This window comes from Colossoma macropomum, unplaced genomic scaffold (assembly GCF_904425465.1).
Source record: "Colossoma macropomum unplaced genomic scaffold, Colossoma_macropomum, whole genome shotgun sequence".
NCBI classification, from domain to species: Eukaryota; Metazoa; Chordata; class Actinopteri; order Characiformes; family Serrasalmidae; genus Colossoma; species Colossoma macropomum.
The window spans coordinates 10,989,332-11,008,134 of NW_023494786.1; the positions used below are offsets into that span (position 1 = coordinate 10,989,332).

At 40.8% G+C, this 18,803-nt stretch overlaps 1 protein-coding gene across 1 annotated transcript; it reads left to right on the plus strand.

Annotated features, from left to right (window-relative positions):
• Positions 1 to 122: 122 nt before the first annotated feature.
• Positions 123 to 17,731, plus strand: ppp2r1bb (protein phosphatase 2, regulatory subunit A, beta b). Its single transcript, XM_036560755.1, has 15 exons — positions 123 to 234; positions 1,242 to 1,332; positions 3,938 to 4,038; positions 5,205 to 5,437; positions 5,995 to 6,142; positions 6,232 to 6,387; positions 6,839 to 6,953; positions 7,069 to 7,139; positions 11,982 to 12,116; positions 13,250 to 13,423; positions 13,694 to 13,754; positions 16,097 to 16,251; positions 16,373 to 16,515; positions 16,605 to 16,696; positions 16,788 to 17,731. The coding sequence occupies exons 1-15, from the start codon at positions 157 to 159 to the stop codon at positions 16,802 to 16,804; spliced, it is 1,770 nt and encodes a 589-aa protein (XP_036416648.1). The 5' UTR covers positions 123 to 156; the 3' UTR covers positions 16,805 to 17,731.
• Positions 17,732 to 18,803: the final 1,072 nt, after the last annotated feature.

Consider the following 18,803-nt stretch of genomic DNA (forward strand, 5'->3'; position numbering starts at 1 on the left):
TTCAATAAAGAATTATATTCTTAGTTAAAATTTTCATTATTTTTTAGAAGTCATTTTCATTTATGCTGAAGAAACGCTTTTAACTTGGTGGGTGTTTTTTCCTCCAGCGCCGTTTAGAAGCTGCGCAGTGTAGCCGGAAACAGTCTGGAAGCCGAAATGGCCGGAGCGGAGGGAGACGATTCTCTTTACCCTATTGCGGTTTTAATCGACGAGTTAAGGAATGAAGACGTTCAGGTGAACTATAAGCTCATTTGTAGTCTCTTCTGATAACATCTGAGGTGCTATTGTCCGTTCAGAGCGGTGAACTGTGAAGCAGAGAGCCCGTCTTCACAGTCCGAAACAGCTCTGATGCTAATTTCGGCTAATGCTAGTTACACAGTGTTGTAGGGGAGGAGGCGTCGGCCTGTTTTCCGCAACGGAGAAACTGTTACTCTGTGAAATATAACTCTTTTTGTACCTCGGCAGTGAGTTCACTACGACGTATATTTCGTCTGAGCTTTCTGTTTTTTTGTGTTTAAAGTCGTGTCCGTAGGCTGGCTAGTTTATTCGTTTACTGGCTGACCATCCCGCTAAGCTAACCCAGCTAGCAAACCAGGCAGTCAGATGTAGTTGTTGGGGTCCAGCCGACGGGTGTACATAGAAATAATAGTAGTTAATAGTGATAATAATAACAAGAACGGATTCTTCTTGTTATAATAGTTATAATAATGACTATGATAGAAATTATTATATTTAAGATCAAGAATGTCGAGCTGTGAAGATGTAGCTGCAAAGACGTCTAAGACAAATGTGCACTCGAGCTGCACATTAGGATAAGTTAAAAGTGGCAGAACAATTACAGTCTAGTACTTAGGCATGTGTGTAATATCTGAAGAAGGGCTAAGGAAGAAACCTGTCCTCTTCTCTTTTCCATTTTTTTTCCGGTCAGTGTAGCGCTACAAAGACTACTTTTCTAAATAGTAATATAAAGTCTCTTACATGGAGTCTGGAGTGAAATCTGGATCTTCTCACAGTACGTTATTCCTTCAGGGCGTTCGGGTTCTGAAATTCCATAAGCTGTCAACTCACTTGGAATTAAAGACAGGACATTTAATACTGTGTTTTTAATACAGTTAATACAGTTTTGTAATGTGTGCATGGTTGCTTAAGTATTGGGACAAATTAACATGAGTTCTTGTACTTGTAAATGTAAGATAACAGCTGAATCTAAGCTGAAATACTCTACTTCTTTGTATCTGCAGTTACGACTGAACAGCATCAAAAAGCTGTCAACTATTGCCTTGGCCCTGGGCGTGGAGAGGACACGCACGGAGCTCATACCATTCCTCACTGGTATGTCTGTTGTTCAGGAATCATCCCTTTAAGTGTGTTGAGATATCTAGTTAAAACATTTTGGTCCTCTTTGTCTGCATAATGTAAAATTTGTTCCTTGAGCAGTTGTGATGATAAGATGATGATTTTCAGTCATGGTCCTGGACTACCACTGCCACACAGCAACATACAGGGCAGTGGTTCCCCTTGATCATATTTGAGAACTACTCTCTAAGGGCATTTTCACATTTTGACCATTTTAATGTTTCAGACCTCTGAGTTAAGGTTTTCTGTGCATGTGTGAGCACATCAAATGAACTAAACAGTCCCAAAATAATCCAAACTCAGTATGTTTCGTTTGTGGTTGATTTCTGGTCCAGTTGATTTATGCATTGTGAAAACAAAATGGCCCCAGTTTGCTTTGCATTTTGCTTTATGGTACAAGAACCTTTATTGTACATACACAGCCACAGTCTTTCAGAACTTAGAAAGTAAAACAAAGTGCTCCACATAACGGCTGCCTCTGGGTTTGTGTGATCTTGTGAAGAGACAGCAACGCTGGCATATTAAAGTAAGAAGAGGTTTTAGTGTTTAATGGTGATACTAAATACACACACAACGCAGAGTTAAACCCCCAACCAAGGATGTGCATTCTGACAAGTTTTGATATGTGAGTGTCTGCAAGACTTGATGGATGGATATCCGGTGATAGATAGATAGATAGATAGATAGATAGATAGATAGATAGATAACTTATTGATCTCAAAGGAAATTTAGCAGCCAGTAGCAGTCACACAACACAGGACTAATGAGGATGTAAACAATATAACAGGAAGAATAAATAGAAAAAAAAAATCCTATCTACAGGCATATATACAAATAGAAAAATACAACAATCCGTAGTTCCGTAGTTACTGGGGGGAAAAAAGTACTTGGACTGAAATTAATGTGTGTTCGGAGGCTTACGCTTTTATATGATAGCTCTGATAAGAGCTAAAACTTAGTAGTGCAAATTTTGCGGCAAGCAAGCCGAGGAATACAGTTGAAATAAAATGTATTGTTCAATAAAAGCTGAAGAATATCAGTAGTTTTCGTGTTGAATGAGTAACATAGGTTGCCTCTAAATATAAGCTAAAACTACAGCTAACTGGCTTGGCGCTAAAACAGTTCTAAAACAGTAAGGCGTATACTAAAAGGGTTCTGCAGGACCAGGATTCCTGAAAACTAATGTAAAGAAATACAGCCCTGTCGTGTTTCACTCACTCCTTTGAAATTTTAGTTCATTGCAGCTAGTGTTGGGGATCTCTAGGCACCTCACGATTCGATTCGGTTACGATTCAGAGGGCTGCAATGCGATTATAAAACGATTATCGATGCATCTTTTTTTCTATACATGATTTCTGTTTTCTTACTGTCTGAAGAGTTGGTACTTTTAAAGCTAAGTATTTGTAATGATCCATAATGCATTTATGTCCAATATCTTTTATTAACAAAACAAATGGAAGTGATGAGGCAAGTGAACTAGAACGCTCTCATTTACTGCTCTTGTTTGGAGACGCTGCTGCCACTCATCTGTGATAAAATGCGCTGTTAGGGTGAAATAAGATCCAGTGGTGATGGAGGACCACGCAGCACATTATAGTCGTCCTGCCCGTTTTCTTTAGTGATTTTATAACTTCGGTTTTGGTCTCGTGGAAGAGCCGGGGGGGGGGAGATCACTGTGTCAGTAAAATAAAATATCTTCGGGACGGGGCGTGTGCAGCATAGCGCGAAAGCCCTGTTTCTCAACGACTGAGAATTGGCGTGCAGACTGCAGGTCATCTAGCAACGAGGTTTTGCCGAGCTAGTAGCGAATGAAAAAGGAAAAGAAAAAGACAGACGAACATTTGGAAATGAATGGACTTATTCGTGTTTATAAGCAACGTAGTTGGTTTCCTGATACGTTAAATCTGCAACAAGAGACTGTCAAACACTAAAAAGTTGCGAAGATGAAGTCACTTTTCTTACTAATTTTCCCGTTCCACCTTAAATAGTGCTGCATTTACCTTCGGCGCCTCAGGCAGAATTTAAGGTGGAACGGGAAAGTTCAGCAAGAAGCTGGCGAATGAGAAGCAACTTCAGCCTCGTAAAACAGCCGAAAGCTGAGAGACATTTTACAAGAAACTATTCAACTTTTGAGGAAAAGTTTTCTGGCGGAGATGGAAGAAAAGTGGCTATAGCTGAAGCTTAAAGCAGAGCAGAGTAAATCTGCGTTTTCGTTTATGTTATTGTGCCGTCACAGACTGTCTGGGTGCTGCACTTCCGAACTTCCAAGTTCCGCCCGTTGCGTTCCGTCAACATTACGTTATAAATTAAATATTTAGAAAATCTATTTTTGACATTGAATGAATCGATTCAGAATCGTGCACGTCCACATCGTGATGCATCTAAGAATCTATTTTTTCCCGCACCCCTAATTGCAGCTGACTGACCACATTTTGCCACAGTCATCTACAGATCATGAAGTAATGAGAGCTTCTACATTTGTATTTTAGTTTCGAGCTGTCAAGCCTTTAAAATTAAAATTGATCTGAGCAGTTAAATGTAGTTTTGAGTGCTTTAAGCTTTCCTCTCTCTTCTTATGCAGACACTATTTATGATGAGGATGAGGTGCTTCTCGCTCTGGCTGAGCAGCTGGGTAACTTTACCGTGCTGGTCGGAGGGCCGGAGTATGTGCACTGTCTCTTGGTAAGACTTTATTATTATGTTTCTGTTTTTAAATCCAGTTTGTTATTGTTTTGCTGCACACATTTCTAGTGGACAATGTATTTTGCGTACCTTATATTAGTAGTGGGTGATATACCGGTTTGTTTTGTACATCGGTTGAAATTCTTCTTAAAGTATTAGTTTTGTCATTACCGTTATACCGGTAACTGCTGCACCATTTAAGATGGAACAGGAAAATTCGAACAAGGAGCTGGCGAATTAGAAGTTGACTTCAGTTCATTTCTGTTTTAACTGTTTAGCCAAAAAAATATTTTAGACTAACTTCAGTTTTTAAATGTGGTAAAGGGACATCGGAATAATACATTATTGTTAATCTGCAAAAAAGGTTTACCTAAGCGACCAAAAGTGGGTTTATTTTAAAAATATACATAAATACACTATACCATGATTAATGCCAAAATCATCAGTAATCTTAATTATACTGTGACATAACTTTTTGCCCATGCCTCCCACTACTGCTTAATATTTTTTGTGATTATAGGGAGCTATGAAAGTTTTATCTTTTCGTAAACTCATTTTTTTTTTATGGTTTATTTTTTGATTCAGATTTTTACGTTTTTACTTATTGTTGCTGTAAGAATGTATGTATAGGGAAAAAATGATAAGCAAGAGAGAAATTGCACTTTGTATTCTTTTTCTTGAAGCTGCTGAAATAACATTCAGTAACAGCAAGAAATGCTGTGATCATAAATTAACTTTATAAATCCATTAATTAATTTATAACACACTCACTTCCTCACTCACATTTAGGAGGCTAAAGATTTTCCCCAAGCAGGTGCAGTCAGTGCTTAAGTAGTGTTTTTAAACATCACAGGAAACTGTCACGACTCACTTGACTAGGTGTACTTTCACTGGCAAATAGAACCCCTTGCACAAACTGGGAAGCAGACTTGAAGAAAAAAAAAAAAACAAACCCATAACCCAAACCGCTGTTGGTGTGAACAGACATGGTGCAAGCGGATGGTTTTGCAGTTCCCAAGACATGTCCTGTGATTCTAATATGACTTCTTGTCATCTAAAACAACAAGTGGCGTTGTTTTATGAAAGCTTAGCTGCCAGTATGCATTTTTATTCCAGTGTGATGCTCACTGTATATGCATTCACATTTTCTGCCCTCATGTCCCCAGCCACCTTTGGAGAGTCTGGCCACTGTGGAGGAGACGGTAGTGCGGGACAAAGCTGTGGAGTCTCTGCGGAAAATCTCACAGGAGCATTCTCCTGTGGATCTGGAGGTGCACTTCGAGCCCCTGGTGAAGCGGTTGGCCAGCGGTGACTGGTTTACCTCCCGCACATCTGCCTGTGGCCTGTTTAGCGTATGCTATCCACGCGTTTCCAGCACCGTCAAGGCTGAGATCCGTCAGTAAGTACTACTGAAATCATGGTTACCAAGGGTGTAACAGCTTCAATATGAGATTAACAAAAATGTGTGTACTAAAAGGGTACTGGAATGTACTAAAATTGTATTGCCAATGCATGCAGTGGTCTTTTCTCAGGTTCTGTTGTTTACCATTGTTTGTGGAAACCACTGATCAAAACTAAGCATCTGGGTGCATCCTGTCAAGGTGGGGGGGGCTTATGCTATACATTCACCTACACTCAAATAGCTATCACTTATAAATTCTAGGAATTGCATATTTTGGGACTTGTTTTGTTAGAGGGCTTCTGTGTCAGGCACTGAAAGTTCTTTGGAACTTTTATCTATCTGAGACAAGCAAATTTGAGTAGTATTTAGTTAAAAGATCTGTAGGAGACATTAGCACATGAAATATTGAAAATCAGTTTGAATCTTGACCTCAGAATCGAAAATCATGTTGAACCTGGGATTGTGTATTGTTGAACTGCTAGTAGTTATGGTAGTAACTCCCAGATGACTACTGCATTGTATACTGAGGTACTGATGTATGATGTTCTTTGCAGGCACTTCCGTACCCTTTGCTCAGATGAAACTCCGATGGTGCGACGTGCTGCTGCCTCTAAACTGGGCGAGTTTGCCAAAGTGCTGGAGCTAGATTATGTCAAAAGTGACATCATTCCACTTTTTACAGCACTGGCCTCTGACGAGCAGGTACACATACTCATGTGCTTCTAAGCACTGCCATAAACCACTCTTGTAGGTAAAAGTTTGTTTATGTAGTGTTCGCTGCTATTCTTCAGGACTCTGTGCGACTACTGGCAGTAGAAGCTTGTGTCAGCATCGCCACGCTGCTGCCCCAGGAGGACCTGGAGACTCTGGTGATGCCAACCCTGCGCCAGGCAGCTGAGGACAAGTCCTGGAGGGTGCGCTACATGGTGGCGGACAAGTTCTCAGAGGTAGGTTTTTAAAACTTGTTGATTTTATTAACAACTAACAACTGAGAATTAAAGGGCCTGTATCATGGAAAAGTGAATTTTCCTCACTTTTTCTTTTAAATGAAGGTTTGAAGTAATATGTGAACATTTGCTAAAGTTTGAACACTCATTTAATCTGCAGTCGACGGAATATATATGGAAACTAAGCTGCAAAACACCCCATTTTGAGTAAATTGTTTTTGTGATGTCATACGTCTGGCTACAGTTTAGACCTGCCCGTTTGCACTGAAGTCATAAGGAACGTTTCAACCTGAGCTACTTTTTGAATGAGGGACAATGCTACACAGCCAATTAGCTCTCATGTATTTATGAAAAAGAGAGGCTAGAAAATGGTCATGTACAAAGATGTGTAGATTTGTTGGTTGAATTTTGGAAATAATTTCTGTGGTTCCTTTTTTTTCCTTCTTCAAAGTTGCAAAAAGCAGTTGGCCCAGAGATCACCAAGAACGATCTGGTCCCAGCATTTCAGAACTTGCTGAAAGATTGTGAGGCAGAGGTGCGGGCTGCAGCAGCAAATAAAGTCAAAGGTAAGAGAGGGAATCAGTTTATAACTTATTAAACTGAAGTAAAGAAATAAGTGAAACAGAGTTTGGCACGTATTTGTCTTTCATGACCTTTTTTCTTTTTTTACTTCTACACCAGAGTTCTGTGAAAATTTGCCAGAAGACAGCAGGGAGACCATAATCATGACCCATGTTCTGCCTTGTGTCAAGGTAATGTGCTTTAATGGCTTATAGTATTTGAATGCATATGTTGGGGCAGCCTGAGATACAGTGTGTGTGAGCACTCCAGCTATGAACAATGTAGTCCTTGCTACATTTGTTGTAAACGTGGCTACTCTGCTCTTGCAGCAGTGCCACAGTAATCGGTAGCCTAGTGGTAGGAGAGGTGAGCCAGCAACCAGAAGGGAGAAGGTTCAAATCGCAGGATTGATTTGGTATACGTGGTTGTGCCCTTGGGCAAAGCACTTAAAACCCCCACTGCCTCAGACCGTGTTGCTCTGATGGTGAAAGTGCTGCTCCAAGGCTGGATACAGTAAGGCAGCAAAATGACAGATTTCCCTTACAGTACATAACAATTTTCAAAAGACAAGTACTTGGGGGTGGGTACTTGGGGGTGGGCTGTCTGATATTATTCAACTGAATGATTCCGCTAACAGTGAAAATGGCTTGACGGCCATTTGTAGTGAATGCTATATCACTAATGATGGCTGGCACCACTTATGTATTCATTGGTCTCAGGATCAGTGGCTAGCGGTCAGGATCTGTTGAGATTTCCAGGATTTGTGATGTTTGTGTAATGCTTGTTGGAGATTTTAGTGAGAGAACAAAACACAAAGAATACAAAATTGCGAATGCTGTCAAACCGATAAGGCTGAGGGGTGCATTTGTGATTTGTTATAGTGTCGATTGTGACATGGAAAAGTAAGTTTTGTTACATTAGTAACATAATGAGAGCTCAACTAGCAGCGGGTTGGGGTTGGTGGTGTGGCAGGGAGTCCGAAAGACGGAACCACAACACAGGACCATGGACATTTGTATCATAGTTTCAATCTTGGTTTCAGAATCGTTATACCCCTACTACAGATTATTACATAGCAGGAATAATAACTTTAAAAGGTGGTTTGAGGCTGAAACTCAAAGTTAGTGCAACAGTAAAAGTTCTCAGAGAATGCCACAGTTTGCAAAGAAGCACTTTAACAAAGTTTTAAATGCTGTCTGGTGGGCTTACTCTGAGTCAGATTCTCACCCGTCACACTAATACATAGCGCAGTGACAACGTGATATTTGCAAGTCTTGTATATGACTGATTTTATTTATTTTCATGTCCTGCACAGAGCAGAGTAAGTAGTCATTGAGTTAAATACTATCAAGATGTTTGCGTTTCATGCAGTCATTGTTCTTTTTTCTGTTTTGTTACCTTTCAAGCTGTAGTTTTCTGGAGTTCGTTAGGTTATCATTTCCCTTTTCTGTTCATGGCCAGTAGAAGTTTTTCCATGTTTACTGTGTACTTCCCCTCCCCCTTTTACATCTGCATGCTTAGAGGTCAGTCATCTTACTGCTTTCAGGTCACTCACTCTTGAAAGTTCAGTCAGAGAAGTGTTTAGTCTCCCAGGAGCCCATGAGCAGCAGGGGTCACTGTTGTAACTACATTTTGTAGTTGTTTATTTCCAAGTTGAGACTACCAATTCATTCGTTCTCAGGCTGGGATCAGCTTATTCAGTACTTTAATACATTATACCGCCTGCCTTATCTTTCAGACAGTGGAAAAATAAAGAAACAACTAAAGTTATGGTGAACTGCTCGGTTTTCTTTCACTGCTGTGTTTTTTCAGTGCAGTTTTACTTTTATTATTATTTCTTAAAAGTTAATCATATTAAGACAATTATAATTTAGTGATTGTCAAATTATGTTACATTTTAGGGAAGGGAAGGCTAGAATGTAGAGTTGTTTTCATGCAGAGTGTGTTTTTTGCTTTGGGTCTTTAGGTTATGTCCTAAACCAAAATCAGCATATTCAGAAGGAAGGTCGCTGGGTTCACCAAGCCATGCATGCCCAATCAAGCATAATTGATGTCACGAAGGCAGATACTAATTAGTCTACTAAGACTTCCTCACTGTGACTGCTGTTCTGTGGCAGAGATAATTAAGCATTTTTCATTATAGTGTCTAGTGATACCTGACAGAAGATATAGTAAAAGGTGTACTTGTCTCCTGCAGTAATGTCCCTGTAGTTTAAAGGATGTTTTCCCAGTTGTTGTAATAGGGAAAACCCCCATTCTGATATGTGATCTTCTTACTGCTTAGATGCAAAATGTCTTTCTGCAGTCATGTAACTTTTTGAACTGTGTGCAAATCATTGTAAACAATGAAGGGCATGGATTATTCAACCGACAGAAATTTCTTGTCAGATGACTAGGACAACAAGCAAAGTAGGATACGGAAATTGAACTAGGTTTGTGATTGTCATGAGCATGTACCATCTTTTGATCGTGACTGAGGGTCATCTTAAATGTTATCCGCAGCACCTTTCTCCACTAACCAGCACGGCAGCTTATCTGGTCACACCATGTTATCTGCCCTTGCCGCTTAAACCAGAGGAAGTAAACATGCTTTCTAGTCAGAAAGCCAACTTTGTTTTTAGTATGGTTTGGTAGTTTTACTGTAGGTTTAATAAATAATGTGTTTACTGCCTATTAATTGCTTTTGGTTAAAATAATAAAACGGTGAAAGTTTAACCATGTGAAGTTGCCTGAAGGCTACTGATACTGTAGCTATGTGCTGTCTTTTTTTTGTTTTATTCTAAAGCCAGACAACATATCAGAGCTGATTGTGCACATGGGCTAAACTTACATGTAAAAACAAAAAAAACAGATTGCAAGATAAACATAATTACTTTAGGGCCTCTTAAAGCCATGAACGGTGTGTTCTCAGACATTAAAATTGATCGTGATAAATGGTAACTACCAGTAATTGACCATGCCATTGTCAGCTCATGCAAAATTTGAACCGTTGTTTTCCGTGTGTAAGGTGATTGTCCTAGCTACTCTGCTAGCCAAGTGCTTTAGCGTTTGCCCCTTCATGGGTATTTTTTTTTTTATTAGCCTATAGGTCAGTGGCATGGCTGGTTGTCAGGAATGGTTGACTGCTGTAGGGATTCCAAGTGGCTCTATGACATATTTGTGTGATGTTTACTGGCTGATGTAGTGCCAGAACACTGATGGACAAAAATATGAAAATGACAACTATAGAAGTATAGAACACTATATAACCAATGCTGAAACTAAAATGTTTTTTAAGATAAAATACATGCACATTTTGAACTTGATGCCAGCAACATGTTTCCAAAAGTTGGGACAGGGGCAACCAAAACCTAACTAAGTTAATTGGCAACAGGTCAGTAACACAATTGGTTATAAAAAGCGCACCACAGAGAGGCTGAGTCTTTGAGAAGAGTGGGAGGGGGAAATTCACCACTCTGTGAAAGACTATGCAGGCAAATTCAAGAATAACGTTTCTTTATGTAAAATAACAAAGAACTTGGGGATTTCATCATTTATGGTGCATAATATCATTGAAAGCCTTCAGGCGGCACTGCTTTAAAAACAGATGCGATTCTAAAGTGGAAATCACTGCTTTGTCGCTGCATCCACATATGCAAGTTAAAGCTCTGCCAGGCAAAGAAGAAACCATACAGGATTTAGAAATGCCGCCGCCTTCTTTGGGCCCTGACTGAACCCAAAAAGTGGAAGTGGAAGAAGAAATCAAATTCTTTTTGGAAATCACAGATGCCACGTCCTCCGGACTCAAGAGAAGAGAGACTGTCTGACTTGTTAATACTGTACAGTTCAAAAGCGAGCGTTGGTGATGGTATGGGGGTGCATTAGTGCACATGATATGGGTAACGTGCACATATGTGAAAGCACCATTAATGCTGAATGATATATACAGGTTTTGGAGCAACATATGCTGCCATCCAGATGACGGCTCTTTCAGGAAAGGACTTGCTTATTTCAGCAAGACGGTGCCAAACCACATTCTGCGTGTATTACAGCAGCATGGCTCTGTAGTAGGCAATTCCTGGGTCCGGGTGCTAAACTGGCCTGCCTGCAGTCCAGACCTGTCACCCATTGAAAACATTTGGTATATTATGAAACATAAAATACGACAAAAGAGAGCCCGAACTGTTCAGCAGCTGAAATCCTGTATCAAACAGGAATGGGAAAACACTTCTCTTTTAACACTACAGCAGTTGGTCTCCACAGTTCCCAAATGCTTCGTGTTGTTAAGAGAAGAGGTGATGCAACACAGTGGTAAACATGACCCTATCACAACTTTTTTGGAACGTGTTGCTGGCATCAAATTCAAAATGGGCACATAATAAAAATTTTCAGTTTCAGCATTTGATATGTTGATAAATGGGCATATAATAAAATTTTTCAGTTTCAACATTTGATATGTTGTCTGTAGTATTTTCAATTAAATATAGAGTATACATGATTTGCACATCAGTGCATTCTGTTTTTATTTACATTTTCATAGCATCCCAACTTTTGTGGTTTTATACTAAAATACATCTTTAAAATAGGACCATAGGCATTGGTGCATTTTCTGGAGCTATGGAATGTGTTTTGGTTTGCAGCCTGCCTAAGGACTCCACTGCCCAATGTTTGATATCCATTAGCTCGCTTATGTAAGGGTGATTCATTCTGACTTCAAACGGTTCTAAGCTTACCTTGTCAACAAACCTGATCAGCAATCGAATATAGCCTCTAAGCTGTTCAGTGAAACATGAGAAGTACACGACTCATTCCCCCAGAACACTGCTAATGGTTGCTTATATGTTGGTGTGGAAATAATTGTAAATGTTTGTTTTCTCTTGTGTCCAGTCTGGCTCTCAAATCTTTTCCAAGTAACGTTACAAAGATGACTACTAATGAAATGTTGTGGAGTGCTCTCTCAGGCTGTGTTCTTTTTAACTGGAAGATGAAGATAATTACCTTGTCTCTGATTAGAAACACTCGAGAATGAATTGGCTGATTTTCTTCCCCAACAGGAGTTGGTGTCCGACACAAATCAGCATGTGAAGTCTGCCCTGGCCTCTGTCATCATGGGCCTCTCCACCATCCTGGGCAAGGACAACACTGTGGAGCATCTGCTCCCCCTCTTCCTGGTCCAGCTGAAGGACGAGGTAAAACACCTGGCCCTTTGCCCATTTTTCTCTCTCTCTCTCTCCCCCTCTCTCTCTTCCCCTCTTTCTCGTTATAACACCCTCTGTTGTTGGACCATGCATGTACATTAGTCTCTGCTGTAGTTTTGCTTTGAGATGATGTGAATAGGCAGGTTTAGTGTCACCTTGTGCCTGAGCCTGTGGGAGGTTCTGATGATTATTATCCTCCCTAGAGCCCTTGATTGATGTACCCTTAATTACCTCCCAGTCTATTAAGACTCTGTTAGCAAAATTAGATTTTGTAGGTATCACAATTTGAGCACTATCTCTGTTCACTTTGCACACCAAATAGAATTTGTTACCCTTAAGATATATTTCACAGAATGAACCCTATTCCCCCCTCCACATTTGTTTTCTAACTGTATTGACCTTTGATCCTGCCTTGAGCGCGATCGCCTGCCAAGATCGAAGCGTTCAGACGAGGCAGTTTCCAAAAGCCTGCCTCCTGTGTTTGTGTTTTTCTGTTTTATTGGTGTCCTCTTGAATGTCAAACATTTGGTCTGAAAATGTTTAGACCTGGATTCTGGCAAATTCTGTCCTGCAGTATGTTTCCATTGGCCTCTTTTGGCCGATCCTGTGTTTGGCTAACGAGCGTGATGTTTGGGTTCGAGTCACTCATCACAATAGCACGTTTGGCAGCAAGTCATCAAATGTCTGGCAACATACATGTACGAGCTGTAACAATATCCGGAGTAGGGAGTCTTCAAGGGACCTTATAAGGAAATTTTAAATCCTCTTTGGTTTTGTTTAAAAGACTGCACATGTCACACTTGCCAAAAAGTAGAATGCTTTAAAGGTCTTGGATATAAGATGAAACAAGTAATGGGGCTTTAGCTTCTAGTATCTTCTGTTGTTTAGAATACAAGACAAATTAAATCTTTGTGCATTTGAAGCTAAATAATGAATTGTTGCACATGTACAGGATTTTTAAAAAGTATTTTAGAAATTTTATAACTGATGTTGTTTGACTCCATGTCTAAAATTTCTCGTGTGCCCTTCTAGAATGACATTTGCATATATGTGTTGGTAAAATAATAAAGGTTTGTCCTGAGTTTGGTGGGAAAGGTAAGGAAGTTTTATGTATGTTCCTGCAGTGTCCTGAGGTGCGTCTGAACATCATCTCCAACCTGGACTGTGTGAACGAGGTGATAGGCATCCGCCAGCTCTCTCAGTCCTTGCTGCCTGCCATAGTGGAGTTGGCAGAGGATGCCAAATGGAGGGTACGCTTGGCCATCATTGAGTACATGCCGTTGCTGGCAGGCCAGCTGGTGAGTTTGGCTCTTTCTTTTTAATTTTTTTTGTATCTGTTCTGTGGACTAAGTGGACTAAGCATTGTTTCACTGTATCACTGTATTCCACTTCTTATTACTGGCTTATTGGTCATCATTGTTGTCACCAACAGAAGCAGATTATTATGTAAAACTTAGGGAAGAACATGGCATAATAGCAAAGCACTTTTTCTTCTCATTTTCATTATTTGGTTTCTCACGAGTTGATTAGTGTGAGGAATATTTTTTCTTTCTCTCATGTCTTCATAGGGAGTGGAGTTCTTTGATGAGAAGTTGAACTCCCTGTGCATGGCATGGCTGGTAGACCATGGTAAGTTTTCTCACCTCTCACTATCCAAAGCTCCAGCAGACACGTTGCTTGCACACTAGCATACTTATCACATTGCAGCTGCTAGGATTACCGACAGGAGCTGCTGTTTCTTCTGCTTGGCCCCTCCCTTTTCCACTGCTCTGCCAAAGTGGGGGAGAGAGAGAGAGGGAGACGTGCTTCACGGCAGCTCCCGCTCTCCTCTCTGCTAATGACGAGGCTCTGATAAGAATCCAGCAGCACCCAGGAAATGCCTTAGTGCTCTGCCCCTTTCCTCACTCAGTCTTTTTTCCTATTATAAACGCTGCTCTCTCCTTTCCTTTTGCCCTGTCTCACTATTTGCTATTTGCTCTTTTGTTCATTCAGTTATTCTTTTGTTTTTTTGTTTTTTTTTATTTCTTTTCAGTTCTCCCTCTCACACTTCTTCACTCTCTTCTTCTAATTGCTTTTCTGGCTGCTGTGTGGTCTGCTCACAGGAAAGCCTGCTCACTATCGCCTCTGCTCAGAATGTAGGTCAGCTCAGTGGCCTGGCCCAGCTTCTCTGCTTCAGCAGCTTTGATGATCCACCGTGTCTCCATCACTTCCATTTCACACACTAGGTCTCAGAGCCCTGGATGCATGTCTCTGCTTTTTTTTGCTCCTGGGCTGGATGTGGAAATAGGATTTGACTTTGGTGGATACGCTTTTTGTTCCTCCAAGTGCTGCCAGTTATTTTTGCTTCACTTATTTCTGATTCTAGTTCATTCGCATCTGAATCACTAGTAACTGGGATTAATACTTTAGTTGGTCTTCATATTCGAAGTTAATGTTATAAGCTGTTCATTTAGATGTACTGGATTAGGTGAATTAATTAGTCTGGTTTTGATTATCCAGATGTTTTAATTGCAAATCTGCAAGCTGTAGAGGTCTTTCTGTAGAGGTTTTCACTGAGCGCATACAGATGCACCACACACACTCAAACAAAGGGCCAGGTGGGTTACATCACTGGAACCTTCCTGTCCATCCCTCTTGCAGCAGGCCAGGTGTTTTACATAAGCACACCAGAGCTGCAGTTTTCTGTTCATTCTGCAATTGTTAGCATCTTTTTTTTTTTTTTCCCTCTTTTCCTTTGCATGTTTTCATTGTATCAAATATCTCACCCTACGTAAACAGCACATGCACAGTTTTGGAGCCATGAAATAACATTTAGAAATGGTGTGTTGATATCGTTATTGAGCTGATATCCAGCATTTCCTCCTGCTCGGATATCTGATATCAGATCTGATCTATTCCAATAACACAAATCTAGCTTTAACTAGCACACACTCACATTGTGTGATGTTAGCTGTGTGTTTTTTCCTGTGGGGGAGTAGAGTGTCTGAGTAGTTTCAGCAAGATGGACTACTTTAAGTGTAGCTCTTTTTAAAGCTTAGGAGTTTCTTTTTTTTTCAATATTAATGTTTTCAAGATTTTGATTTGTGTCTGTATGGGAAAAGAAAAGTGACATGCCATCTATATGTTGTTTCTAGTCTCATGTGGCCAGACATGATCTCATAATGGGAACATCTGGGAACATCCATGAGAAAGTTTGGGTTAAATGTGGATGGGACTCTAGACTTATTAGGGTGGGAACCATCCCAGCACTTCTTGAGGGCGGAAATCAAAGTAGTGGACTGATAGTACACGTGTCAACATTGACAGGCTTATTTGTTGGACAGTAGACCGTGCATGTAATGTAAGTTGGCATGGCTTGAACATCCTCCAAAACTGTAATTAGGCATGTAGTTGTATATCACGTGTGTGTATAGAGCACATTACATGCGTGAAAATTAGCTTTCCATCTTATGAGAGAAAAACCATTTCGTTAGTTAACGGTAGTGTGTCACTGGCTAGCTTGTTTTGCTTGTGTAATCCATTACTCCGAATTTTAAAAGAGCATGAACTAGAGGAATGTTGGCATTGGTTTTAGAGGGGGAGCATCCTTGTTATCTACAGATTTTGAAGCAATTGAGCTCCAAAGGTTTATCCCCAAAAGTTGTCCCAAAATATGTATTTTAATTACAAGATTGAGTCTGGCCCTGCGAGACTACATTTTCTTGCCATTGTAATGCATTGTCGAGGGAGGCTGTGTGTCCTCTGTGCTTTAGTTTTAGCTTTCTATCAAATTTCAGGTTACCAAACTTAAACCTCTTGGAAAAGAAACCACTGAACTCTAGCAAAAAAAATCCCACAATGGCTGGCAACTAAACATTAAAACATTTCAAGGTTGTTTTATTATTGCTGTCAGTTTTAGCTGCATTCCTGCCTTAGAGAAGAATTTCAGATCGGATCAAAACGTTCATGGGTGGCCTGTTCCTTGTTCTCAGTTTATGCAATCCGGGAGGCGGCCACCTGCAACCTGATGAAGCTAGTGGAGAAGTTTGGAGCAGAGTGGGCCCAGAACACCATCGTGCCTAAAGTGCTTGGCATGTCTAATGACCCTAACTACTTACACAGGATGACCACTCTGTTTTGCATCAATGTAAGTTCAGCCCATTTGGGACCAGGATCTTTCAGCATGAGTTCCCCAATGTCAGTATTATTTTAACATCTTTCTGCAGTGATGTTTTTTCTTAACTGTTCTCATTTTTTTTGTGCATCAGGCCCTTTCTGAGGCTTGTGGGCAGGAGATCACCACCAAGCACATGTTGCCTGTAGTTTTAAAAATGTCCAACGACCAGGTTGCCAACGTGCGCTTCAATGTAGCCAAATGCCTACAGAAAATCGGACCTGTAATAGACAGCAAGTAAGTCAACTGTAAATCCATATCTTCTTGCTCATCAGTGTCCACTTTTGAAGCTTACAGCAGTCATACCTTATGGTCATGTTCTTCAGCGCCCTGCAGGCAGAGGTGAAACCAGTTTTGGAGAAGTTAGCCACTGACCAAGATATGGACGTCAAGTACTTCGCTCAGGAAGCTATAAGTGGTATGTCCCTCTTCCCACCCTGCTAGTACAAATCCTCTTAGAACCTTCTTTTTCTTTCATTCACCTTATATTCCTTTGCTTTTCTCCTCAGTTCTCGCCTTGGCCTGAGCATCTTCCATGGGGTTTCCAGAGAACAACCATGACAAAGCAAGACTTGTTGCATTTTATTTATTGGTGGTTTTGAATGGTTATGTATTAACGTCTGTGTAGCTCCTATTTACTGTCAGTGATATTGAATGATCAAAGGGTGCATCCATTGTCATGCTGTAAATCTTTTGCTTCAAACACAGTGACACTGGATCTGTTGCATGCTACTTAGTGTGCACTAGGGCTGTGTTTTCCCAGTCCTGATCTTTAAGTGTCCCTGCTTGTCATTTTTGGGTTTTCCCCTTTGTACCCTGTTTTAAACACACTAAAAAATTCATAATTAGCTGTTGAGTTGGGAGCTGGGAAAACACTAAAATGTGCGTTCTCAGGATACTTGACGATGAAGACTGGAAAATGCAGCACTAGGGACCTGATTTATCAGAGCCTTCAGCACATATAGGGCTTTATCTGTAACATGATGGAAGACCTGGACAATGGAAAATGCCTCAGTTACTGAGTAACGTTCTCATTTTGTACCAGCAGACCAGCTTTGCATGTGCTGTCTGCTTTCATAAATCAGGCTCCCAAGTTAGCCCCCATCCTTGGTTTCCAGCTGTTCCGGTGAAATGTAGAGCCCAGAACGTGACCACTTTAGAGCACCGACGGGCGTTCATGCCTCTGCAGCTGATGATGGGAAATGCTAGTTTATTTGTTTTGGTCAGACAGCAAGCTATCTTCACTCTGTGCTCCTACTGCTACTCAACATGGGACCATTGCAATGTATCGTTCTTCAGCAACAATTTTTCTCTTTGCCTCATTTTCATGTGTTTCTGCTTGTCTGATTTCACATTTATTTGGTTCTGTTTTGGTGCCCCCTTTTTACAGCCATCTTTCTCTTAAGAGAATTTTGTGCCAATAATGTCTAGAAATGAATATACGTTTTAAGGTTGTTTTGGTAAGTTTTGTAGTTTTGAATCTTAGTTTTATGATGGAAGTGCATGGCTATTACATCCTGCATTTCTTTAAAGCCTAAACTGAGGAATCTGTACCTCAGCTTCTTTTTCTGTAGCTACTGTGGGCAGTTGTGACTGCTTTGGCTGTCCTGGGCCCGCTTGTGTCAGACTTTGAGTAAGAGTGCTGGTATACGTTCAGCTCTTGCCGATCTATAACAACGTTCATCAGAACGTAAAAGCCAAGAGCTGTTCTTAGATCAGCACTCATACGTTAGATATTCAATTGCAACAACCTCTGGAAGGCTGTCCATTCTTTTAAATGGGAAAATGGGATGGGGTCTGTTGACTCGTCATTGCACAGTACTCAGCACCTCACAAGCAGCCTGCACAGCCAGAGCATCAGATCTAGGGTAAACGTTTTGTTCACGTTAGGTATCAACAGGACCCCTTTTTAACTAGTTTAAATTGGGCTTTACTGTACTTTTGGAACTAAATAAAGTGGTTAAGAAAATTTTGTTTCTCGGCTCTTTTGGAGCTAACACAGCCGTCTGCACGTACACACACACACACACACTCACACACCCCCTTGAATAATTTCTCGGGAAGCTCTGTGCGTCACTATCCTGTTAGATAATTCCTCAATGTTTGTTATTCTATATAAATGTTAAAAATTGATGTTCGCTCAAGTCCTTGATGTCGCGATGAGCAGTATTCTAACGTTACAGCTAATGATCTTATCAGCAGTGTTGGATTGCACATTTTCGTCACTGGATTTGGCCGGGCGCACACAGCACTGGCGCTTGTCTAACGGAGTCAGATTTCTTCTTTCAGCAGCGATGCTCTTTGATCTTCTCAGACTCTTTGGCACACTTGTCTCGTAGGGAATTCAGCATGCTCCTATTCTGTGGGGTTCCATATAGTCCTACAGGATTGTGGAGATTATTTTACCAGCTTCAGGAGACAGACAGGTCTTCAGCTGCTGCCGTGCAGCGAGTTGGTGGACGTGGGTCTGTGAGAGCTTGGGAAGGCCCAGCGCTCGTCAGCGATCAGGCCTTCCACTTCCTGTC